General features: G+C 44.7%; 1 protein-coding gene and 1 pseudogene across 1 annotated transcript in view; one reads left to right on the forward strand and one right to left on the reverse strand.

The window, feature by feature from the left end:
- The window catches only part of NIPBL (NIPBL cohesin loading factor), a 1,354,860-nt gene that overhangs the window by 255,061 nt on the left and 1,073,243 nt on the right, over positions 1-26,556 (reverse strand). The window contains 1 exon segment of the mRNA XM_033932779.1: positions 12,786-12,920. Within this exon segment, the coding sequence (XP_033788670.1) occupies positions 12,786-12,920 (135 nt within the window).
- Positions 19,339-26,552, forward strand: LOC117356783 (annotated as a pseudogene).

Consider the following 26,556-nt stretch of genomic DNA (forward strand, 5'->3'; position numbering starts at 1 on the left):
TCGATATGTCCGGGTCCAGGAGAATGGGGAACAACTCGAGTGGGTTGGGCCTGGTAGGTAGTGTTAATCTTAATTTTTGAATCTTGGTGTTGAAGAAGTCTGCAAGGGTGTTGGCGGTTAAAGTGGATTCTTCTTGTGTGTTTGTGAAGGTCTCGATGTTATATAGGTCATTAACCAATTTGAAGAGGTTGCTACTGTTGGTTTTTATGTTACCAATTTTGTGGGAGTAAAAGTTTTTTCTTTTTTCATTAATGAGGTTTTTGTAATTTTTTAGTTTTAGTCTCCAGGCCAGTCTATGTTCTAGGGTACCAGATTTTTGCCATACTCTTTCTGCTTTTCTGAGGTCCTTCTTTAATAGCAGCAGTTCTGAGTCGAACCAGCCCTCTTTGTTTGAGGTTCTTATTCTGCGTGTTTTAATGGGGGCGATCTCGTTTAATATGTTGGTACTATCCTTGATCCAGGAGCTCATGAGCTGGTCCGTTTCTTCTGTTGGGTTGGTGTTGATTTCAAAACGGGACCAAAATTCAATTGGGTCAATCTTTCCTCTGGTAGTGTGGGATATGGTGGTTCTGGTTTTGCTGTTTTGGGGGGGTTTATGTTGGCATCCTATGGTGAAGGTACATAGACGGTGGTCAGACCAAAGCGAGTCTGACCAGTTGCCTTGTTTCCAGTAGAAAGTGGGGTTGGTCTGATCCTTAGATGAGAGAGTCACCAGGTCTAACTGATGACCTCTTTGGTGGGTTTTGATGGGGGGGTGTTTGTCATAGCCTAGTTGGGTGAGGAGTGACCAAAAATCTAAGATTTCTGGTTGATCGGGTTGCTCGAGGTGGATGTTAATGTCCCCGCATAGGAGGTTGTAGGGACTTGTTAGAGAATTGGTTAGTAGGGTTTCTGCGAAGTCCTCTTTGGAAGTGGTCCATTTTTTTGGAGGGATGTAGAATAAAGTGATGGTTAGTGAGGAGGGCAGTGATTTTGATGTTAGGGAGATGGTTAGAATTTCTGAGTTGGGCGAAGATGTTGTGTTGAGAGTGGTGCAGTTTAGTTGGTCTCGGAAGATTATTGCAAGACCACCTCCTCTTCCCCATGTTCTGGCTAGTGAGAGAATTTTGTATCCTGGGGGTAGGCATTCTTTAATGATGATGTCTTTGTCTGATAGCAACCAGGTTTCCGTAAGGAGGACGAAGTCGGGGTTAGTTTCAATCAGCCAATCTTTGATCAATGTCGCTTTATTCCTCATTGATCTGATATTTAGGTAGAATCCAAGTAGTATTTGGTGGTTGGTGTGATCGAATGGGGAGTAGTGGGAGTGGGTCAGTTTTTTTAGAGTTCGTGGTTTTTTTGAGTGGGGCTTGGTTCGTTTGTGTGGGGGAGGGGGGATGGTGGAAGGATTGGTATGTGGATGGTCTTGTGAGGTGAGGAGGGTGTGTGTTGGGGTTTTGGGGTTTGCTGGTCGGTGTGTTGTGAAGTGGATGGGGATGGGGGATGCGTTAGAGTTGTCTGCGTTGCAGAGCCTATTGAGGAACAGGTAGAGTAGGAGTAGTGCAGCGCATTGGTGCGTGCATGGCCAGGCCATTGTGAAGGGCTCGTCCTATCAGAGTGGGTGGAATTTGGGCGTTTGCGGGGGGGCGTTGAGGGGCGATGGTTGGGTGGAGGGTGTCGCAGTGTGCGTTTGGAGTGTTATTTCTTTTGGCTTGTCTCTTGGCTAGTGGGGGGTAATACTAAGAGGTGGGAAGAGGTTGGGGGATGTGGGTTACGTAGATCGAGACCAGTGTGGGAAGACCAGTACAGTACAATACATTAGAATCTCAAGTTGTATCATACAGTGCAGTGTAGTGTCGTACCAAAATAATCCAGTGCAATACAGGACAGTATCGAGACAATACAGGACAGTATCGAGACAAGTCCTTTGCAAGTAGAAAACCAAAGCACGCTTACAGTCCAGAGCAGGGGTCTCAAAGTCCCTCCTCGAGGGCCGCAATTGAGTCAGGTTTTCAGGATTTCTCCAATGAATATGCATGGGATCTATTTGCATGCACTGCTTTCATTGTATGCTAATAGATCTCATGCATATTCATTGGGGAAATCCTGAAAACCCGACTGGATTGCGGCCCTCGAGGAGGGACTTTGAGACTCCTGATCCAGAGTATGAAGAGCTGTTTCTCCAGGATGAGAATGAGGCTTTGGAAAAAACACTGGAAGTACAATGGATTGGCTGAGATGAATTCTGAAACCACTTTAGATAAGAATTTAGGATGAGTACGGAGGACCACCTTGCCATGATGGAATACTGTGAAAGGTGGGTCTACTACTGAAGCTTGTAGCTCACTGTCTCTGCGAGCAGACATGAGAGCAATGAGAAAATCCACTTTCCAAGTGAGATATTTGAGATGAGCCGAAGGAGGCTTCATCAATTGGGCAAGAACAACATTGAGATTCCAAACCACTGGAGGTGGTTTGAGAGGTGGCTTTACATTGAAAAGTCCTTTCATAAATCTGGAAACCACAGGATGAGCAGAAAGGGGGTTCCCTTCTATAGGCTGATGGAAAGCAGCAATTGCACTGAGATGGACTCTAATGGATGTGGATTTGAGGCCTGATTGAGATAAATGTTAACAGGTAATTCAAAACTGAAGAAAAGGAAGTAAGCAGATTGAGGCTCCTTGCGATGAATGGTGCACCAAGCAGAAAATCTAGTCCATTTCTGGTTGTAACACTGTCTAGTGGTAGGCTTCCTGGAAGCCTCTAAAACGCCCTTGACAGATTGAGAAAACTGTAGAGTGGCAGTTAGGTTGAGAGGTACCAAGGTGTCAGGTGTAAAGACTGCAGGTTGGGATGAAGTAGAGACCCCTGACTCTGTGTAAGCAGAGAGGGAAACACTGATAGAAGTAATGGCTACCTGCTGCTGAATTGAAGCAGAAGAGAGAACCACAGTTGTCTTGGCCACCAAGGAGCTATCAGAATCATGGTGGCATGTTCTTATTGAGAATGAAAGGAAATGCAGGACATGCATATAGAACTGATCCGTCCATTCCAGAAGAAAAGCATCTGCCTCAAGGCGATGAGGAGAGTATATCCTGGAGCAGAACTGAGGCAGTTTGTTGTTGTGGGGAGACGCAAAGAGATCTATCTGAGGAGTTCCCCACTGTGAAAAAAAGTGATGGAGAAGCAAGGAATTGAGTGTCCATTCGTGAGGTTGCAGAAGACGATTCAATTTGTCCACCAGTTTTTCTCTCCTTGAGTATAGACCGCTTTTAGAAAGGTGTTGTGAAGGATTGCCCAATTCCACACCTTTTGAGCTTCCTGGCAGAGAGGGAGAGATCCTGTTCCTCCATGCTTGTTGACGTAGTACATGGCTACATGATTGCCTGTCCGAATGAGGACTACTTGATCGTGGAGAAGGTGCTGAAAAGCTTTGAGAGTATTGAAGATCGCTCTGAGTTCCAACAGATTTATGTGACACTGACGATCTATGTTGGACCAATGGCCTTGAGTACGGAGACCATCGAGATGAGCCCCCCAAGCTTAGGTCGAGGAATCTGTCGTGAGGACCTTCTGATTAGGGGGGCGTTTGAAACAGTAAATCTCTGGAGAGATTGGCAGAGAGCATCCACCAGTGGAGAGACTGTCTCAACGAAGGAATCACTGTAAAGTGCTGAGAGAGTGGGTCGAAAGCCTGTGCCCACTGAGATGCTAGGGTCCACTGAGGAATTCGTAGGTGAAGTCTGGCAAAAGGAGTCACATGAACTTTAGAAGCCATGTGACCTAGGAGAACCATCATGTGTCTCACTGAAAGTTAAGTGATGGATAATACTTTGTGACAAAGTTGAATGAGAGCATCCTGACGCTGCTGAGGAAGGAATGCTCTGAGTTACACAGTATCCAATACAGCTCTGATGAACTGTAGAGTCTGAGAGGGCTGTAGTTGGGATTTTGAGAAATTGATTTTGAACCTCAAGCTTTGGATGAACCAAGTAGTCCGTTGGGTTGCTACAATAACCCCCTGAGATGTTGAATCCTTGATGAGCCAATCGTCCAGGTACGGAAAAAACTGAAGACCATGGTTTCGCAGAGCTGCTGTTACCACTTGTTTGTCCATGAGGCTAATTTTATTCCTTTATATAAAAATGAAAACCAGAGTCGGTGAAGACTCTGGGAGATGATGCCAGGCTGAAGGTAGCACTCTGTATTGAAAATGATGATTTTCCATCCAAAATCTGAGGAACTTGCGAGAAGCTGGATGAATGTGAATGTGAATATAAGCCTATTTGAGGTCCAGAGAGCATAACCAATCGTTCTGATGTAGGAGGGAATACAAGGATGCCAGAGACGGCATCCAAAATTTCTCTCTGACAAGAAATTTGTTGAGTGCTCCGAGATCCAATATATGTCGAAGATTGCCCGCCTTCTTTGGAACTAGGAAGTAACGGGAGTAAAACCCCCTGCTCTGCTGTTCCAGAGGAACTTTCTCGATGGCATGGAGACTGAGCAGAGCTTGAGCTTTCTGAAGAAGTAGGGCAGTCTGGGAAGCATTGGAAAGATACTGTCTTGGAGGAAGATCTGGAGGGACCTGGATGAAATGAAGAAAGTAACCTTTCCTGATGATAGTGAGGACCCAGAGGTCGGATGTAATGAGTTCCCATCGATAGTAATGTAGATGGATACGGCCCCCTATAGGGGACAGAGGCAGAACTATTGAGGTTATGCTCTGTGTTAGATGGTCAAAAAGGCTGAGAGGCCTTGGGTGCAGAAGGAGTCTAAGCTTTTTGCTGATGTTGTTGCTGCTGTTGCTTTTCTTAGGAGGCGGCCTTGCATACAGAGATGCCTTCTGAGGAAATTGCCTTTGGTAGGATGGAGCAGGCTAAAAACCTTTGGCAGTGGAAGGCTTTGGCTTTGGTCTGATGACGGAAGCAAAGGACTTCTCATGTTCAGATAAACGGTTGGTACCTGCCTCAATAGAGTCATCAAACAAATCATCGCCCTGGCATGGAATGTTAGCCAGGCGATCTTGGAGATTTGGGTCCATGTCCACGTAGCGAAGCCAGGCAAGATGACGCATGGCCGCCAAAAAAGCTGTGACTCTAGAAGACAGTTCAAATGCATCATATGAAGATTGAACTAGATGCATGCGAAGTTGCCCCAGAGTATTGTGAAGTTGTTGAAACTCTGGAAGTCTATGTTGAGGAAGATATTTGAAGACATCAGGCATGGTGTTAACCAAATGCTTGAGATAAGATATGAAGATAAAGTTGTAATTCAAAACTCGGGTCGCCATGAGTGTGTTTTGATACAGGCAACGACCAAACTTGTCCATAGTCCTGCCCTCTCTTCCAGGCGGGACAGTGGCATAAACCTTGACAGGATTAGTTCTTTTTAAAGAAGATTCCACAAGAAGAGGCTGATGGGATAATTGAGACTTGTCAAATCCCTTACAGTGAATCATCCTATATCGAGATTCCAACTTTGCTGGCACAGCAGGAACTGAATATGGTGTCTCAAGATTTCTCTTGAAAGTTTGAGAAAGAATGCCACTGATGGGTAATTTTAGAGACTCTCTAGGAAGATGAGACATTCCCAGCTCTTCCAGATACTCCTTAAAGTATTTTGAGTCAGATACTAAAGATATATTAAGATCTTTATTCATTTTAGAGAGAAACTTGGTAAAGGATACCTGGTCTGAAGAGGAATGACCTCGTTGAGGAGAAGGTGATCGAAAACCCCTCGAGGTCTCTCTCATAGTAGAGAATGAAGGTGAAGCCTCTCTGGAGTATTGATACCTGATATCCGAGTCCAGAGGGAAAGATAACCCACTTCTGGATTGTGAAGAGAACTTCGCAGGAGAGGAACTTGACTGATGAGAGTGGTGAGGCTCTACAAATGACAAAGGTGTATGAGGCCTCGATGAGTCTCTATGCTTGGAAAAACGAGACCTGTCTCGAGAAGAAGACGTAGGTCTAGATGAATGCCTCGACAGATGATGTGGAGAAGGATGTCTCGAATCACGGTTCTGTGATTGAGTCTGATCCAGTCTGGAAGATGAATGTTGAGGAGTCCCCATCCTATGCTTCGTAAAGGGCAATGCCTTATGTGAAGAGGAAGGACTGGTGGATGGAGTTCAAGGATGAGATACCAAAAAGGACTCAGCTCCTTCTAACAAGGTATCTCGAGGCACTATCAAGGAGTCGACTCCTTATAGAGTGTGTGCAGACTCCTCTTGAGGCACTCTTAAGGACTCGACTCCTTGTACAGAGTGACTAGGTTGAGCTCAAGGCACTATGGGTGTTGGTTCTGAGAAATTCTCTATATTTAATTAAGAATCAATAAAGACACTGTGATTATAGCACATATTGGTTTAAACTAACATCACAGTATAATAATCATATCTCTCCATATAAAAGTGACTATTGAGCTCAAGGCACTGCCAAGGACTCGACTCCTTGTATAGTGTGCGCAGACTCCTCTCGAGGCACTCTTAAAGACTCGACTCCTTGTACAGAGTGACTAGGTTGAGCTTGAGGTACTGCCAAGGACTCGACTCCTTGTAATACTGCTGAGTGCTAAGACTTGACTGCAAGAAGCAGAGTCGAGACAGGAGTGAATTTGGCAAACATGTTACCAAACTCCTGATGCAGAATAGTCTCAATCATATTCTGCAAAAGCGGCACTGAGACCACTGGATCTGGTACATTTGGTGCGGCTATAGTCTCCAAGGAAGACGACCTTGAAGAAGAAAGAGGTTTGGAGACATGTTTCTTAGGTAACTTCAAAACCACCGGTTTCAGGGGTGGCATATCTGAAGGAGGTGGCTTAGCTACCTGACCTGAAGGAGGCAGTGAAGATAACGGCTCCTCAGGAGAAGATTTAGGTGATTTCCCCGAAGATGAGGACTTTAGAAATGAGGAAAGCTTGATTAAGGGTGAGGTCGGGGTGAAAAGCGATATGCCCGTAGAAGACTTCACTGGGTTCGAAGGAGAGGACGAGGCTGGGTCTGGAATCAAGGTCGAAGCCTTATCCATGCCGCCAAAAAGCTTGTCTACCTGAATTCAACGACATGGCTCAAGGCTGAAGGATAGCACAGCGGGTACATGACTTTGGACAATGATGGGGTCCTAAACACTGTACACACCATTTGAGTGGGTCAGTGAGAGAGATCGCGCATTGGCACCGGCTACACTTCTTAAAGCCTGTTACCGGTTGTGACATAGAATGGAAAACTGCCGTGGCTAAATTGAAGCCCGCGGGCTGAGGCTGTGCCGTGACACGAAGAAAAATAAACTTATAAAACTTTTTTTTTTTTAAGAAATACACAAACACAGCGACCCTGTAAAGAATACATGAGCTGCGGTGAGAGAAGGCACGAGTAGAACTAAGTCTAGCGCAGAGCGTCGAAACGAGTGGCTTGTCAGCTCTGCAGAAAACTGAGAACTGAGGAGACGCGTGTCCTACCTCGGGTGGGAAGGCACTCGCGCATGCGCGGTGTGGCAGTCGCAAACTTTCTTTTACAAGTTTTACAAGCAAGTCTGTTTGCGAGGCTGTTCGCATCCGGGCTCCGTGGATGACGTCACCCACATGTGAGAATATGCTGCCTGCTTGTCCTAGGATAATAACCTTAATATGGACAAAGGGACTGGGAGGGAACTTTTAAACAAAAGGGCTGAGTGGAAATCTTCAGAAAAAAGGCCCACAGATGCAATGCAGGGGCCCAGTGCACAAACGAGCCTAACAGGCATGGTTGAAAGAGAACAATGGGAGCAAGAGGACCATCCAAAAAAGGAGATACTGGATGGGGGCAAAACGGACACGCCACGGGAGGTGGATGACCGAGTAAAGGCAAGCCAGGTGGGAGCGCCGAGCCATGCAAAGAAAATAGCAGGGCGGGCGACAAATCAGGACCTATATTGCCTCTACACAAATGCGAGGAGCCTCAGGGCCAAAATGGGAGAGCTGGAAATTATAGCCAGTCAAAAAGCCCTGGACATAATTGGAATCACAGAAACGTGGTGGGCTGAGGATAATAAATGGGATGTGGTCATACCAGGGTACAAACTTTACAGGAGAGACAGGACACACAAGAAGGGTGGAGGAATAGCGCTATACATAAAAGACTCCATACCCTCAACCAAAATGGAAACAGCAGTAAGGTCGGAAGGCTTGGAATCAATATGGGTTAAGCTACCAGGAGGATCTGGAGCAGACATCAAATTGGGTCTATACTATCGTCCGCCTGGCCAATCGGAAGAAATCGACCGGGACCTGGAGACGGAACTGCGGCAGGTATGCAAAAATGGAAGTGTGCTGGTGATGGGAGACTTCAACTACCCTGGGATAGACTGGAGTATCGGGCACTCAAGTTGCGAGAGAGAGACCAAATTCCTGGAAGCCACGAGGGACTGCTTCCTGGAACAGCTGGTCATGGAACCTACACGAGGAGAAGCTACTCTTGATCTAATCTTCAGTGGACTGGGGGGACCTGCAAAGGAAGTAGCGGTATTAGACCCACTGGGAAACAGCGATCACAACATGATCCAGTGCAGACTAGAACTGGGATCATCCAGGGTGAAAAGAACCACAACAACAGCGCTCAACTTCAGAAAAGGGAATTATGATGCAATGAGGAAAATGGTGGGGAAGAAACTCAACGGCAGCACAAGGAAGGTAGAGTCCGTAGAAAGCGCCTGGACCCTGCTCAAGCGTACGGTGCACGAAGCACAGAACCTGTACGTCCCCAGGTTCAGAAAAGAGTGCAAGAAAAATCGAATAAAGAACCCAGCATGGATAACGGCAGCTGTAAAAAAGGCGATCAGTAACAAGAAAGCATCGTTCAAAAAATGGAAACAGGATCAAACGCAGGCCAACCAAAAGGAACACAAGGAAAGCCAGAAGGAGTGCCACCGAGTGGTTAGGAGAGCAAAGAGGGAATATGAAGAGAGACTAGCGGGAGAGGCAAAAAATTTCAAATCATTCTTCAGGTACGTAAAGGGGAAGCAACCAGCGAGGGAGGAAGTGGGGCCCTTGGATGATGGGGATAGAAAGGGAGTAGTGAGGGAGGAAAAAGAAATAGCTGACAAGTTAAATGACTTCTTTACGTCGGTCTTCACGAGGGAGGACACATCCAACATTCCGGAACCAGAGGAAATAGAAAATGGAGATCAAGATAACAAGCTGGTCAAATTAGAGGTGAGCCAGGAGGATGTCCTCAGGCAGATAGACAAGCTAAAGAGCGACAAGTCGCCAGGTCCGGATAGCATTCACCCAAGGGTGCTCAAGGAATTAAGAAATGAAATAGCAGAGACACTTCAGCAAATATGCAACCTATCCCTAAAAACTGGAGAGATCCCGGAGGACTGGAAAATAGCTAATGTCACGCCCATCTTCAAGAAGGGTTCGAGGGGCGACCCGGGAAACTATAGGCCGGTAAGCCTCACATCGGTCCCGGGAAAGATGATGGAGGCACTGATTAAGGACAGCATCTGTGACCATATCGAAAAAAATGGACAGCTAAGGTCGAGCCAGCATGGGTTCTGCAAGGGTAGGTCGTGCCTCACAAACTTGTTGTACTTCTTTGAGGGGGTAAACAACCAGGTGGACAAAGGAGAACCCATAGACATAATTTACCTAGACTTCCAAAAAGCCTTCGATAAGGTACCACATGAGCGGTTGCTCAGGAAGCTATGGAACCATGGGGTGCACGGGGAGGTCCACCGATGGATCAAAAACTGGCTGGCAGACAGGAAGCAGAGGGTTGGTGTAAAGGGCCATTACTCGGACTGGCAAGGGGTCACGAGCGGGGTTCCTCAAGGATCGGTGCTGGGACCGCTCCTGTTTAACATATTCATTGACGACCTGGAGGAGGGAACAAAATGCGAGGTCATCAAATTTGCAGATGACACCAAACTATTCAGCAAGGTTGAAACCACGGTTGACTGCGAGAATCTCCAAAGGGATCTTACGACATTGGAAGAATGGGCGAAAAAGTGGCAAATGAGCTTCAATGTTGGGAAATGCAAGGTCATGCATATAGGGAGAAGGAACCCGATGTTCACTTACAAAATGGGGGGATCAATGCTAGGGGTCAGTAATCTGGAAAGAGACTTGGGAGTGATGGTAGACACGACATTGAAGGCGTCGGCACAATGCGCCACAGCCTCGAGGAAAGCAAACCAAATGTTAGGTATCATTAAGAAGGGTATCTCGACCAGAACGAAGGAAGTCATCCTGCCACTGTACCGGGCTATGGTGCGCCCGCATCTGGAATACTGTGTACAGTACTGGTCACCGTACCTCAAAAAGGACATGGCAATGCTTGAGGGAGTCCAGAGAAGAGCAACTAAACTGATTAAGGGTATGGAAAACCTTACATACACTGACAGACTGAAGAAGCTGGGGTTGTTCTCCCTGGAAAAGCGGAGACTCAGAGGAGATATGATAGAGACCTTCAAGATCCTGAGGGGCATCGAAAAGGTTGACAAAGACAGATTTTTCAATTTGAAAGAAACCACAAGAACAAGGGGTCACTCGATGAAATTGAAGGGGGACAGGTTTAAAACAAACGCAAGGAAGTACTTTTTCACACAGAGGGTGGTGGACACATGGAACACCCTTCCGGAGGCCGTGATAGGAAATAGCACAGTACAGGGTTTCAAGGAAGACCTGGATAGGTTCCTGGAAGACAAAGGGATTGAGGGGTACAGATAAGAGCAGTGGAAGGTTTAGAGATAACTGTAGAGGTAGGCAATAAAATTAGTCAGGGACCGCTGACCAGGCAATATGCCTGATGGGCCGCCGCGTGAGCGGACCGCTGGGCTGGATGGACCTCTGGTCTGCCCCGGCGGAGGCGACTACTTATGTACTTATATCATCCTTCTTACACCAATTACTTATTACAAGCTCTCTTGTAATAAGTGAGCAGAGTTAATTAATTTTTATAGCTGATACACAAATCTATCAATCCCCCTCCCCCCCAAAAAAAGTAAATTTTATAAAGGAAAATCTATACATAGAGAGGGTAATTTTAAAACTACCCATACTGCTCCAAAGTACGCAGGTATATTTTACCCATGCACTCTGCACTATTTTTCAAAATATGTGCATTTTAAAATCACTGCAGAATGAAGTTCAACCTTATATCTCCTTTTTTTGTAGATACATTTTTTAACTAAAAAGCAAATGGAGAGGAAGATTTTGATATTCCCTGATATTAGTTATCTATTCAAGAGAATAACAAGAAACTTAACTATGAGGCAGGAGGTTTTGACCCTGGGTGACTAATTACAATTGTGCTTGTTGCAGGTTTCTGAGTCTCACTGCATCTTGTCAGATAGAACTGACATTTCAGCTATCTATGGGGAAAAACAGACCAACAAAATTCAAATCAGTGACCAATGGACTTTCCCACTAAAATTCAAATTCAAAGGACTTTCCTGCCTCATTCACCTCAAGCCCCAACCAATCGGATTTGAGGACCTACTATATAAAGACAAACTGCAGACTTCACAGCATAACCTGAAGAAAGCCACAGCATGATGGCTGAAATGTCTGATCTATCTGACAAGATGCAGCAAGACCCAGAAACCTGCACCAAGCATGAGGCAAACTGTGGAAACCCTGAGAGATTTACAATTCTGTTTGTTCTGTAAATGTCTGGTAATAGTTTCATTTGCTAGATATATCTTCTTCAACCCACAAAAACTGAAGTTCTAGTTGGATGCTAAGAAGTTGGAGCTTCCAGTATTACCTCAGGAGAAAACTTGAGAACAGGTAGCTAGGAGGGCTTTATGGTATGAGTATGTGATGGTTGGGCCTTTATTTCATATTATAGTTGTATTTTATTTTCCTTTAGAACCCTGCTTTAGGGTCTTAACATAGTTTACTCCCTGGCTGTGATCTGTGTAGCACCCTTATTATTTTATTTTGATCAGCAGTGTTTTTCTTTATCAAGTGTATACTTTTCTAGTCATCAAAAAACTGAATACTGTAAATATTGAATTTAAAAAAGCAACACAGAAAAGTGTATATGCTTCAGCTCCTATCCAATCCAGGAGTACGTTACATGAGACACATTGTTGCAATATGTGCATATTTTACTTGCATAAATGGTGGATCATTTTCAAACAGCATTTTAGCTTTTTACTTATGGAAATCATTTAAGGAAACTACCTTCAATCTAAAAGGCAGGGACAATTATTAATAATACTACAATCATTGTAAATAAAATGGGTCACTTAACATAGAACCTTACTGGCATTGACTTAGGTCTCCTTTTACAAAGGTGCGCTAGCGATTTTAGCGCGCGATGAGTCATTTAACATAGAACCTTACTGGCATTAACAGGACTCCTTTTACAAAGGTGTGCTAGCAGTTTTAGCATGCGCAAAAATGCCGCGCACACTAGCCGCTACTGCCTCCTTTTAAGCAGGTGATAATTTTTTGGCTAGCACACGCTAATCCAGTGTGTGTGCTAAAAACGCTAGCGCACCTTTGTAAAAGGAGCCCTTAGTCTTGCTACTGATGCTGTAAATGCTAGTCCTCAAAAGTTCATGCCTTAATCAAATGGCTAGTGTATATGGTGCCACCAGTATCTTTGTTGTTTTTGACAGGTTTATAATTCATCATCACATCTTACTAATCTTTTTAGGCTTGGCCAAATAGCTAAATCTTCAGGGATCACTGAAATATTATATAACCACTAGTCAATACAAACTCAAAGGCAGCTAATTACAGAGTTTATTTTCTCTAATATTCTTAATAAAGCCTCTTGCAGTCATCCTTGAAAATATATTCTTCTCTACCTTAATGCCTTCTTCATCATTGACTCTACGTATCATTTTCACACACATCTCTGTAATTTTGGGAAATGTTGGTTGTGCGATGCAGATATCTCGCAGAATCTTGATGACCCTTTTCCTGACACTAATACCTGTATCCTAGAAGAAAAGAAGATATTTTAATGCCAAAAAATGGTGCACTCAAGCATTTTAAAAAATGTATTACAAATTGAATACAGTATTCCCCCGATATTCGCGGGGATTCCGTTCCAGGAACTCCTGTGAACGTTGAAAAACCGCAAATATGGTTTTTAGGCAGGGGAGACAGGAGAGGGCAGCTGGAGAGGCAGGAGAGGGCAGCTGGAATGCCGGCGAGCGAAGGAAATCACTCGCTGTATGCTCCGACCACCTCTTCCTGTACTAACATCGGGCCTCACCAATCAGGAGCTGCTTTGACACAAAGCTCCTGATTGGTGAGGCCAGACTTTAGTACAGGAAGAGGCGGTTGGAGCATACCACGAATGATTTCCTTCACTCGCCGGCACTCTGGCTGCCCTCTCCTGCTTCCCCTTCGCGGTCAGAAAATATCGCAAATGATCGGGACCGCGAATTTGCAGGGGAGCACTATATTCAGAACTTGCAGAAAGCAAGTTTAAAGTGGCAAAAATATCCCTACTTCAAACATTGCAGATCATTGATTAAGGCATAGACAAACTAGGCATGTGCCTAGGATTCAAACATTTAGGAGGGTCTCTTTTGGGAAGCTAACATAACATAACAATTACTTATTTATATACCGCATAAGCCTTACAGTTCTAAGCGGTTTACAAAGATATAGCAAATAAAATTTGTAACATAAGGAGTAAAAGAATGAAAGAATGGAAGAATTTTTAGTAACAGGAAAAGTTATTTTAAATTAGGATTGTTTATTTTGAGATGTTTTTAAGGATTTTCTAAAATGCATATACGAGGTTGAGGATAGAACTAAATGGCTCCAATCTGGGTCTCTTGAAGCAGCTTGATAGGCAATAAGTTTGGACACAAATCTTTTGTGGGTAATACCTTTAAGTGGTGGAAAGGAAAAAAAATGAGTGAGGTCTTGTGGTTTGACCTAGTGTGGAGAAGCAAAATTGGTTAGTAAGGTAGGAGGGTAGTAATCTGTTGAGTACTTTATAAGAGAGACAACCAAATTTGAAATGACCCAGTAACTCCTAACGCAGAGTTTTGACCAGGCAAGTCAGCTGTTGGTGCAAGGGGGGGGGGGGCAGAGGGCCAGAGCCACTATTTGCCTGCAGAAGACTGTTTATTCTCCCTACTTTGTATACATTGTCCTCCAATCATCCAAGGTGTCAGTAAGCAATGCTTTTTACCTACTGCTTCCTCCTCTGATGATTTTCCTCGACATATAGAACCACATAACGCTCCAAGTTTTAGAGTTTTTAAAGGTAATTATATTACAATGGTGGCTCAAGACAATTGCTTGTCTAGGGCCCAAAGGGTTATTCCTACCCAGATCAAACTCTTCTTGTTTTACATTCATACAATAGATGGCATGTTTTAATTGTACTACTATTTTATACTACACATTTGATTAGAAAAGTAAAATCTAGTGCCAAAGGTACTGAGGGATAGGGGTACATTTACAGAATTTCAGCTAGTAAAATTTTAGACTGCAGTTTTAAGTTACAGTATCTCCTTTTCACAGGGCTTTATTTTTCCAGCCAATATGCATCGGTGCAGAGTACTGACACCTTTTTCTGCCTTCCAAAATGTTCTTTCTACTCCATTACTTTCTCACTCAAAATCCCCCAGGTTGTTGGGTTTTTCTTCAATTGATGTATCATCAAGCCACAAACCTGTAACCCTCAGCTTCAGAGGCAGCCACCTTCTAGAGCTAATTCTGGGTTGGCCGCATACACTGAACATGCTGAAAAACAATCCTGCTTAACCTACCCCCTTAGGTTGGGCTCTGCATGAGTACTGGCACCTTTTTTTTCTAGGGGAAAATAAAGCACTGCCTTTATATTTCCAAATTTAAATTCTAGACCAATATAAATGTAAAAATGGCACAAGCAAAAAGTGTTAAAATTACCCCCTATGATTAGAGCAATAGGTAACTATTTCTCTTGTTTACTTCAAGTATTTGCTTAGATTGAAAGGTCTTTCGTTTATGAACTTATCATATTTTAAAATAAATAATACCATAAGTATCATAGGGAAAGGTAGGCCAAATATTATCAACATCATCACCAACATCATCAAGGAGAAATTATTTAATTTATGAAATTACCTTGTCATTGTAAGAAGAAATATAATAAGCCAGTTGGTTAACAGTGATAATATGCACATCATTTAACAGTAATTTTTTTTATCATTTTTAATTATGCCAGAGGTCAAAGTCTGGACCTGCTCTTCACATACACTGATCATGGGGTTGTAAAAGGGATTGGTGTTAGGGTGGTTACCATGAAGGGATGTTTGGGATTTTGTCAAAGGTAGTTTATTTTTAAATGTGGTTATGATTAGAGAACTATTGAATAGGTTCACAGGGAGTTATGGTTTAGGCAGTATTTATAAGGCAGGCTTTATAAGTTGGAGACCATGGGGGTAGAAACCATTTGGGCTTTCTATTATCTGGGGACACTTTAGTACTGTCAAGAACAAAAGGCTCCATTATTGCTCGGCATAGTCAGGTCACTGTGTGTTACCTTTGCCACTAAGCCTCCACAAGACATGAACCTGTAGTTGGTACAGCTCCTCAAGAGGCTGGAATTTTGGATGTTAACCTAGATATGGACGATCAGAGCAGTGGCGTACCAAGGGGGGGCAGGAGGGGCGGTCCGCCCCGGGGTGCCAGCCCTGAGGGGGTGCTTCGGGCCTTGCCGTTCAGATCCCCCCCACCCCCGAAGGACCGCTCGCCCCACTGACCTTCCTGCACCACCTGTGAAGCAGCCCGCAGCAGGATCGCGATGTCAGCATCCCTGAGCTGCTTGGGCGCTGCTTCCTGCGCCGCGGTCCCGCCCCTCCTCTGACGTCAGAGGAGGGGAGGGACCGGGGCGCAGGAAGCAGCGCCTAAGCAGCGCAGGGATCGCTGACTTCGCGATCCTGCTGCGGCTGCTTCATAGGTGGTGCGGGGAGGCCAGGGGGGCGAGCGGTCCTTCGGGGTGGGTCGGGGCATAAGGCCTTCAGGGTGGGGCGGGCGGGCAGTTAGGCAGGCTTTCAAGGGGGTGGGGCGGGCGGGCAGGCAGGCAGGTTTTCAAGGGGGAGGGGGATGACAGGCAGGCAGGCAGGCCTTCAAGGGGGGACAGGCAGGCCTTCAAGGGGGGGGGGACAGGCCTTCGGGGGGGGAGTGTGCAGACCTTCAAGGGGGGGCAGGCAGGCCTTCAAGGGGGGGCAGGCAGGCCTTCAAGGGGGGGACAGGCCTACAAGGGGGTGGGACAGGCCTTCAAGGGGGGGACAGGCCTTCGGGGGGGTGCAGGCCTTCAGGGGAGGGTGCAGGCCTTCGGGGGGGGGGGGTGCAGACCTTCAGGGGGGGTGCAGACCTTCAAGGGGGTGCAGGCCTTCAAGGGGGGGCACAGGCCTTCAAGGGGGGACAGGCAGGCAGGCCTTCAAGGGGGGGACAGGCCTTCGGGGGGGTGCAAGCCTTCAAGGGGGGGGACAGACCTTCAGGTGGGTGCAGGCCTTCGGGGGGGTGCAGGCCTTCGGGGGGGGTTCAGACCTTCAAGGTGGTGCAGGCCTTCAAGGGGGGGACAGGCCTTCAAGGGAGGGGACAGGCCTACAAGGGGGGGGACAGGCCTACAAGGGGGTGGGACAGGCCTTCAATGAGGGGACAGGCCTTCGGGGGGGTGCAGGCCTTCAAGGGGGGGGGACAGGCAGGCAGGCCTTCAAGGGGGGGACAGGCCTACAAGGGGGTGGGACAGGCCTTCAAGGGGGGACAGGCAGACCTTTAAGGGGGGACAGGCCTTTGGGGGGGACCCTGGTTTAGAAGTACACGGAGGGAAGGGGGTGTTCAAAGAGACGTGCATATGCCAAACTTTGGGGGGGGGAGGAAGAAATAATGGGTCTGAAAATAGAGGAGAGGGAGAGAGATGATGGACCATGGGATTTAGGGAGGGAAGGAACAGAAAGGGAGAGAAATTGGACACAAGGGATGATGTGGAGGAGGGATAGAGATACTGGATAGGAGGGTAATTGGGAAAAGAAAGGGAGAGATGGTGGACTCTGGGGTGGTGGGGAAGGAGGGAAAGATGCCGGATGAAAGGGTAGTTAAGAAAAGGTGGATCTGTGGAGGGAGATGAAAAAAAGGAAAGAAACCAGACTTCCTGGGGAAGGAAGGGAAATGGAAAGGGAGGACAGAGTTGGCAGATGGATGTTTAGCATGCAGAAAGAAGGAGACCCTGGCAAGCAAGTTATCAGAAGAAAACCAGAGCCTTGGACCAACAAGATTTGAAATATAACCAGACAACAAAAGGTAGAAAAATTAATTTTATTTTCTGTTTTGTGATTATAATATGTCAGATTTGAAATGTGTATCCTGCCAGAGCTGGTGTTGGACTACAAATGTGAGCTAGGATTTAATAGAGAGAGGAAAAGTCCTTTTTGTTTCTTTATTTTATTTACATCACAGCGCCAGTGTGGTTAGGAGAAGCCAAAGGGGGTGAAAAAGCTATAAAACCCACCAGGAGTTTAGAAAAAAATCACCCAACTGGGCAGGAAAATCGAATTGAAAAACCAATTCAATAGGCTGAATCGAATCAAAATTTTTTTTCCTGAATCCGGCAGCATTAGTTTGCGCTACTGTCTTAGACTTTAGGACCTGGGATTGGGGAGAGATGGCATCCTCAGTACTTTATAATGCAAGTGAAACGAGGATTTGGTCAGACTTTTGAAGGGTCTGCAGAAAAAAAATATTGTATAGGCCGGGGACATGAGACAGCAGGAAATGGGAACTTTTCTTCCTTCTATTTTTGTGAATGGAAAGGCTGAGGATGTCAGAGAGTTCAGTTAAAATATGTGCTTTATAAGAAAATATAATAATGTGTTTTATAAAGTTTATAGCATAGCTGGTCTACCCAGTGAGGTGTTCCTAGTGGTGGTGGTGGCAGCGTGTCAATGTGTTGAGAGGTGATCTGGGAAATTCTGCTGAGCAAACTCCGGGCCCATTTCCACCCCCCAGTTAGTCCACTCCACTCAACTGGTTCACACACTGAGTGGGTCTTTGGGTGTTGTTTGGGATCTCTTCCAGTGGTTTATCAGTATCTCCTTCTGGTCCAAGGAAGGAAACTTTGTTATCCTTAGCATTGAACTACAGAATATGTTTATAACAGCGCTGCTTGTGTGGCTATGCAGTGATTGAAAGAAAAAAAACAGACCTTTGCACATTTTTGCTCTATATGGTGGGTGTATGAGGAGATTCACATTTCCTGCACAGCTAAGTCCATGTGAAGTTACCTTGTGCTGTATTTGACATCTAGCAAGGTCTCTGTTTGAAAGGAAAGATCTAAACTTAAAAATGAAGTGGCCAGAAGTTATGGTAAAAGCAGATAGTGTAGCTGGTTTTAAGAAAGATTTGGACAAATTCCTGGAGGAAAAGTCCATAATCTGTTATTAAGACATGGGGGAAGTGTCTGCTTGCCCTGGATCGGTAGCATGGAATGTTGCTACTCTTTGGGTTTTGACCAGGTATTAGTGTCCTGGATTGGCTACCATGAGAATGGGCTACTGGGCATGATGGACCATTGGTCTGACCCAGTTAGGCTATTCTTATGTTATGTTCTCATCTGTAGGGGCCTTTGTTTTTACTTCTTATTTTAATATATTTTTTTCTGGGAACTTATCAGTGTTTTTTATAATGGGAACAAAAATGGAAGAGAATTAATGTGTGTGGGATGAGGGGGTAACTAATTTCTTCAGCTAAATAATTCAATCCACTTCAAACAGACATAGGAGAACTCACGTACCATTCACACACCCTCCAACCAAAAACGTCAAAAGAAAAAAACTGTTCGACAACCTCCTAGCCATTCGAGCTGCAACACTCGACCCCCAACTCTACAACCAATTAACATCGACCACAGACTGCAAAACCTTAAAAAAGAAATAAAAACCCTTCTATTCAAAAAACACATAAAAATGAACTAACACAATCAGAACTGTCCCAAGTATCACCTGCAACTACTCCATATGTACTTCTGATGTCATGACAATTCAGACATAATTTATGTTATGTTATGTTTGGAATATAAGAAAATTTTCACTGCCTGTTTCTATTCTGACCATTTATTCCATTTCATGGTCATTACAAAAAATATTTTTTTACATGGTGGGGGGGGGGGGGGGAGGTTGTCAAAAAATGATGGGCCCCGGGTGCCACATACCCTAGGTACGCCACTGGATCAGAGTGATTACTCTGCTAAGATCATCCATCTGGTGTGTTTGTTTCAGTTGAAACAGCAGGGCAGCTCTGACCCTGTCTTTAGAAGAGGCTGCCCATGGGATTCTGAGTTCTTTGGAGGTAGAGAACTTGTTAGCAGCAACAGTGTGTGTGCCATAGGCAAGGCTTCCTGATCTGGTGGGCATGGTTAATCCCATGCATGTAGTAAATTACAGCAGACAAAGACCTGCATAGCTCATCCAGTCTGCTCTGTAATTACATGCATTACAATTTTTCTTTGTTATTTCTAGGTCATAGACCTTAGAAGTCTACCTGGTACTGTCAGGTTGCCGTTGAAGCTCACTCCAGCCTATCCAAACCATTACATACATTACAATTTTATGGTGAAATTAAAATGTTCTTTTTCTTTGTTATTTCTATGTCATAGACCTTAGAAGTCTACCCGGTACTATCCTTTGGTTGCCGTTGAAGCTCACTCCAGCCTATTCAAACCATTACATGCATTACAATTTTATGGTTAAATTAAAATGTCCTTTTTCTTTGTTATGGGCCATAGACCTTAGAAGTCTATCCAGTACTATCCTTAGGTTGCCGTTGAAGCTCACTCCAGCCTATCTAAACCATCTTCTTTGCTGGATTCAGACCGTGAAGTTTTGTCAATTTATATTCTAATTAGCGATTCTCTGCGTTCATCCCATACTTTTTTGAATCCCATCACAGTTTTCCTCTCCATCACCTCCCTCGGGAGGGCATTCCAGGCATCCACCACCCTCTCTGAGAAAAAGAATATCCTAACAAAGTCTACCACCCCTTAACCTGAATTTATGTCCTCTAGTTTTACCAATTTCCCTTCTCTGGAAAAGATTTGGTCCTATATTAATACCTTTCAAATATTTAAATGTCTGTATCTTTATCACCCCTGCCCCTCCTCTCTGCCAGAATGTACATGTTGAGACAGGAATGCAGGACTGGAAGTGTAACAGTGATGGGGGACTTCAACTACCCGGGAATAGACTGGAGTACGGGTCACTCCAACTGCACTAGGGAGACAGGATTTGTAGAAGCTGTGAAGGACTGCTTCATGGAGCAACTAGTCAAAGAACCGACGCGAGGGGGTACTACTCTTGACCTCATCCTAAACGGATTAGGGGGGCCTGCAAGAGGGATAGAAGTGGGAGGACCACTAGGCAACAGTGATCACAACACGATCAGATTCACATTAGAAAGAGAGACACCCATAGTAAGGAGGACCGCAACAACTGCGCTGAACTTCAAGAAAGGGAACTATGTTGCTATGAGGGAAATGGTGGGGAGGAAGCTCAGAAACATCTTTAGGATGGAGACTGTGGGAAGCGCCTGGACCCTATTCAGGGACACCCTGCAGGAAGCACAGAGAATGTACGTCCCCAGTTTCAGGAAAGGCTGCAAGAACAAGCGATCAAAGGACCCGGTTTGGATGTCAACAGAAGTAAAGAGGGAGATAAAGGACAAAAAAGTATCCTTCCAGAGATGGAAAGAGGACCCAACGGAGGAAAATCACCAGGCGCACAGGAAATGCCAAAAGGAATGCCACCGGGAGGTTAGAAAAGCAAAGGGGGAATACGAAGAGGGGCTGGCCAGGGAGGCGAAAAACTTCAAGGCATTCTTCAGTTACGTTAAGGGGAAGCGACCAGCGAGAGAGGAGGTGGGGCCGTTGGACGATGGGGATAGGAAGGGAGTGATTAAGGAGGATAAAGAGGTAGCTGAGAGGTTGAACACGAGCGAAGACACATCTAATATACCGGACTCAGAGGAGCTCATGAGTGGGGAACAGGCTGAAAAATTGGAGCACATAGAGGTAAGTAAGGAGGATGTCCTCAAATAGATAGACAGGCTAAAATGCGGCAAATCACCGGGCCCGGACGGGATCCACCCAAGGGTTCTGAAGGAACTAAGACAAGAAATAGCGGGCACAATCCAGCATGTTTGCAACCTATCCTTGAAAACTGGTGAGGTACCAGAGGACTGGAAATTGGCAAATGTCACACCTATCTTCAAGAAGGGATCGAGGGGTGACCCCGGGAACTACAGGCCGGTGAGCCTGACTTCAATTATAGGGAAGATGGTGGAAGCTATGATCAAGGACGGCATTTGCGAGCACATCGAGAGGAATGGCCTACTGAGAACAAGCCAGCACGGATTCTGTAAGGGAAGGTCGTGCCTAACGAACCTTCTGTACTTCTTTGAGGGAATAAGCAGTCGGGTGGACAATGGGGAACCCATAGACATCATTTACCTCGATTTTCAAAAGGCTTTCGACAAGGTGCCACATGAAAGGCTGCTTAAGAAGCTGTGGAACCACGGGGTGGGAGGGGATGTGCACAGATGGATCAAGCACTGGTTGTCGGGTAGACTGCAGAGGGTCGGAGTAAAGGGTCAATATTCTGACTGGCGGGGAGTCACAAGCGGTGTGCCACAGGGGTCGGTGCTGGGGCCGTTACTCTTCAACATATTTATCAATGACCTGGAAAAGGAGGCGAGGTTATAAAATTTGCAGACGATACCAAACTGTGCGGCAGAGTTAGGACCAGGGAGGAGTGTGAGGACCTACAAAGGGACCTGGACAAGCTGGAAGACTGGGCAAACAAATGGCAAATGCGCTTTAACGTGGACAAATGCAAGGTCATGCATATAGGGAAAAAGAACCCATTGTTCAACTACAAATTGGGGGGGGGGGGTATTGTTGGGAGACAGCAGACTTGAGAGAGACTTGGGTGTGCTGGTGGATGCATCACTGAAGCCATCTGCACAGTGCGCAGCAGCCTCGAAAAAAGCCAACAGGATGCTGGGCATCATAAAGAAGGGCATAACAACCAGAACACGGGAAGTCATCATGCCATTGTATCGAGCGATGGTGCGTCCACATCTGGAATACTGCGTTCAGTATTGGTCGCCGCACCTCAAGAAGGACATGGCGGTACTTGAGAGAGTCCAAAGGAGAGCAACGAAAATGGTAAAAGGGCTGGAACACTGCCCATACGCCGAGAGGTTGGATAGGCTGGGGCTCTTCTCTCTGGAGAAGAGGAGGCTCAGGGGAGATATGATAGAGACCTTCAAGATCATGAGGGGCATAGAGAGGGTAGATAGGGACAGATTCTTCAGACTGAAAGAGACAGCGAATACGAGGGGGCATTCGGAGAAACTGAAGGGAGATAGGTTCAAAACAAATGCAAGGAAGTTTTTTTTCACCCAAAGGGTCGTGGACACTTGGAATGCGCTACCGGAGGAAGTGATCAGGCAGAGTATGGTACAGGGATTGGACGGATTCCTGAGGGATAAAGGGATCGTGGGATACTGGGGGAGGAGCTGGGATGTAACACAAGTATAGAAAGCTAACCAAGTAATGAGTATAGAAACCAAACCAGGTCGTGAATGTGCAAGACCGGAAGGTTAGGACTTCGATAGGAAGACAGGACTTAAATGAGAAACTAAGGTGGCAAGGGAGCCTCTTCTGGTGATACAGACAGGTCGTGACCAGTTTGGGCTGCCGGGGGAGCGGACTGCTGGGCAGGATGGACCTATGGTCTGACCCGGCGGAGGCACTGCTTATGTTCTTATGTCTTTTAGTCTTCGGACTTCTTTTGGCACAAAACCCTACCACTTTCATCGCTTTTCTCTGGACCGCTTGACTTGCCTTGCTGTTCCATCAGTCAGAATAAAGCAAAATTTCCCATGTCAGTTGAGCTCAGGGAAGTGATTCTCTGATGATTCTTGTAACTGTGCTAGGGCTTACTCTTGAGTACTTCTTGAGGACTAGGATTCACATGACAGCCTGGGTTGCTCCCATTGGGTCAACATTGGGCCAGCCTTAGGAGTTGTTTTGAGGCCTTACAAACATAGAAACATGATGGCATATAAAGGCCAAATGGCCCATCCATGCTGCCCATCCGCAACATCCACTACCTCCTCTTTTCCCTAAGAGATCACATGTTCCTGTCCCACACTTTCTTGAATTCAGACACAGTTTTTGTCTATTCCATGCATCTACTAACCTTTCTGTAAAAAAGTATTTCCTTAGATTACTCCAGTAGTATAAAGAAATAAAACAAAAAACAAAGGAAGTAACGTGATACCTTTTTTATTGGACTAACTCAATGCCTTTTATGATCAGAAATAAGCAAATGTTGACAAATATCAATATATATAAGGAAAAATGAAAGCATTTCAGGGATAGAGATAGGAAGGGAGAGGGGTGGGTGGGAGGAGACAGAAAGGTGGCAGAGCAATTTTAAAAGTCTTTATAGTGGGAAAGAAAGCCCAGCACTCTGTTAAGTCCGGCCTGGTAGGTGTCAAAATACCTTATCATTTTGATTTCAAAGGTTTTGTGTTCTTGGAGGTAGTCTCAGTCTTTAATCCAAAAAGCTACAGCAAAACTTATGCTCTTTTCGCTTACTCTTCAGTGAAGGGATGTAAGTTTAAGATATCACAAAAGTACACTGTCATACCAGGCCACCCTCTAGGACAAAGATTTTAAACAACTGTTCTTTTTATCCATGTCAAACTAAGATTTTAGAAGGCATTTGAAGACTTGTTTGTTCTCTAGATTTCTGGGTAATTAATTTCTTCAGCGTTTTGTGACTTAGGCTAATCTTTTGTAAACCGCATAGATCCTCACGGTTATGCGATCTATAAGTTGATTTTATGTTATGTTATAAAATCATTGGTGCAATGGTCAGTTTTTCCAAAGTGTTGTCCGATAGAAGTGATATCCTGGTTGGTATTGCAGTTCTTAATATATCTATGTAGGTTGATTCTGGTCTTTAGCATTTGGCTTGTTTCACTGATGTAACATGCCTCTTTGCACTTTCTGCACTGAATGATGTATACCACATTAGAATATCCTGAACCTATCACCCTAACCTCATTCTATGCCCTCTCACTCAGGAGTTTCCTTTCAATTGAGATAAATTCACCTCATGTGTATTCATGCCACATAGATATTTACTGTAAATGTCCCTATCATATTTCCCCTCGCAACACCATTCCTCAAAAGTATACATATTGAGATCTTTAAGTCTGTTCTTGTATATCTTATCACGTAGACCACCAACCATTTTAGTGTACTTCCTCTGAACAGAATCCATCCTGTTTATATCTTTTTGAAAGTGCAGTCTCCAGAATTTTACACAATATTCTAAATGTGGTCTCATCAGAGTCTTAAACAGGGGTATAGATATTGAATTAGGTGCATAGATATTAATAAGCCTCAGAGTATCTTTCCCAAGCTCATATCCACCTGTAACCATCTACCTGCGGGATCCGTAAAAAATCAGTTTAAATGTAGCTAAACACTTTTTACTAAGACGACCACCCCAGCTTTTTTCCCTACAGTGGGCGCGAAAAAACAATGTTTAACCCATCCACCTTCAAGCTTGTTAGCTTCCATGGCATTTAAATGGGTTTCCTGTATGTAGTATATATCTGCATTTTGTTTTTTTAAGAAGTTAAGTGTTTTTTCCTCTTTATCAGGTGATTAAGACGATTGACATTTAAAGAAAATATTTTCAAAATCATTATAACATATTAAAAAGGAAATGGAACCACAAAACATATCCCTTATTTCCATTTATATCTAACAACACCCTTTGACCAGTACACGTCCATACCTCTACCATAAAATCCCCCTGCCCCTCAACCCCCCAAAACATTTGACAACTTGAAAGCGCACATATAGACAAGCAACCCAACCCCCCTAGGCATCCTAAGTATTTCCCCCTAAAAATTATCATTGACATTCCAATGCAGTAGAAATTTGAATATTACATATAATAAATAAAAAAGGATTCTAAAATTATTCTTAAATTATCAGAATAAAGACTAATAATTATTATTAATATTATTATGAAATTCATGAATAAAAGAAATTTATAGAATTACCTAATAACTATAATTCCATGACATCCTTGTCCAACCAATATTCACGTAATAGTAAAAGAACCTAAACAGATCAAAGACTAATTTTGAAATTTCCTAACATCCACTAAACATAAATATACCTTTAAAAAAGTGAATATATTAACTCTTCACATAGTACTTATTAAAAACATTTTTAAAACCCCCACTCTATTTTCTATTTTAAGTATTAGCACATAACATATATTATCTAAATTAAATTAAAATCAATTTTGGGACAACTTTCATTCCTTAAACATATTTGTTTTAAATCTAACCAAATACATCTCTAGTTTATCTTTAATCAAGCTTTAGAGAAAAATTATAAGAAGTCAATTACAATCAACCTGAAAACATAAACATTAAATAGCTTTAGCCAAAAACTAAATAAATTTGTTCCTATAAAATATTTTCAAATCCATTGAGCAAACTCTGCCAACCAGTTACTCTGTTAAATTAATCTTAGCACAATACATAGAAATCCCTCCAAAAACCTTTGAGTTCCCCGACGAGTGTCTTTCAATAGAGGCGCCTCAGCGCAATGGCCGTTTTTTGGTTTATTTTTTAAAGTGATCTCTCCGACTTCATTAGTCTGACATCTCCATTGATCTTCAACCTCAAAATGAAATGAGCACAGTCTGCCAAAAATATATCATTAACCATGCCTTCAACAGCCCGAAAGCCATCTGCAACAGTTCAACGCCACAAAGGACCCCACCCTTGGGATGACAGCAGGTGTGGTGAATGTGCTGGCAACAACGCCGCTCCAGGTGGTAAACACCCGGCTGAAGCTACAGGGAGCCAAATCCCGAAATGACGACACTATGCCAACCAACCACAAGGGCATTCTCACTGCGTTTCTTCCAACAATACGAAGTAAAGGGCCCCCAGCTCTCCGGAATAGCACGTTCCCCTTTCTGCCACTGGTTCTCAATTCTGCCGTCCAGTTCATGCTCCCCGAATGGCTGAAATGGCAGCCCCCGAAGAGCCAGGCACAGCCCTCCTTATGTCAAACATTTGTTATCGGTGCAGTTGCCAAGGCCATCGCTACCATCGTGACAGATCCCCTGCAGACGGCAGAGTCCATTCTCAGGCATGGACACCACAGAGCAAACAAAGAAAACTGGACTCGGGGGAGACTCAAAAAATCTCATCGGAGAGTCAGATGTTTGTGATTACCTGGTCTCTGCAAAAGACCTGAAGCAAAGCTCTCACAAACTATTATCTCCGTTGTATTCATGTTCCCAGTATATGAGAAACTAACAGCCATCGCTATCTGGTTGATGGGCGCAGATGCTGTCGAAGTGCTGAGAAACGGTGGGAGTGCACTTGAACTGGCGGTCTCCATTGAAGGAGGAGGGAAGGAGAATGCAGACCCATTTTCTATTCCTCCTCAGTCGCTGAAAGAGCCTTGCATACAAGGGGATCAATACAATCTGTGCTCCCCCACTTGCCAGTGGCAGTGATTGT

The sequence above is a fragment of the Geotrypetes seraphini genome, chromosome 1, assembly GCF_902459505.1.
Source record: "Geotrypetes seraphini chromosome 1, aGeoSer1.1, whole genome shotgun sequence".
NCBI lineage: Eukaryota > Metazoa > Chordata > Amphibia > Gymnophiona > Dermophiidae > Geotrypetes > Geotrypetes seraphini.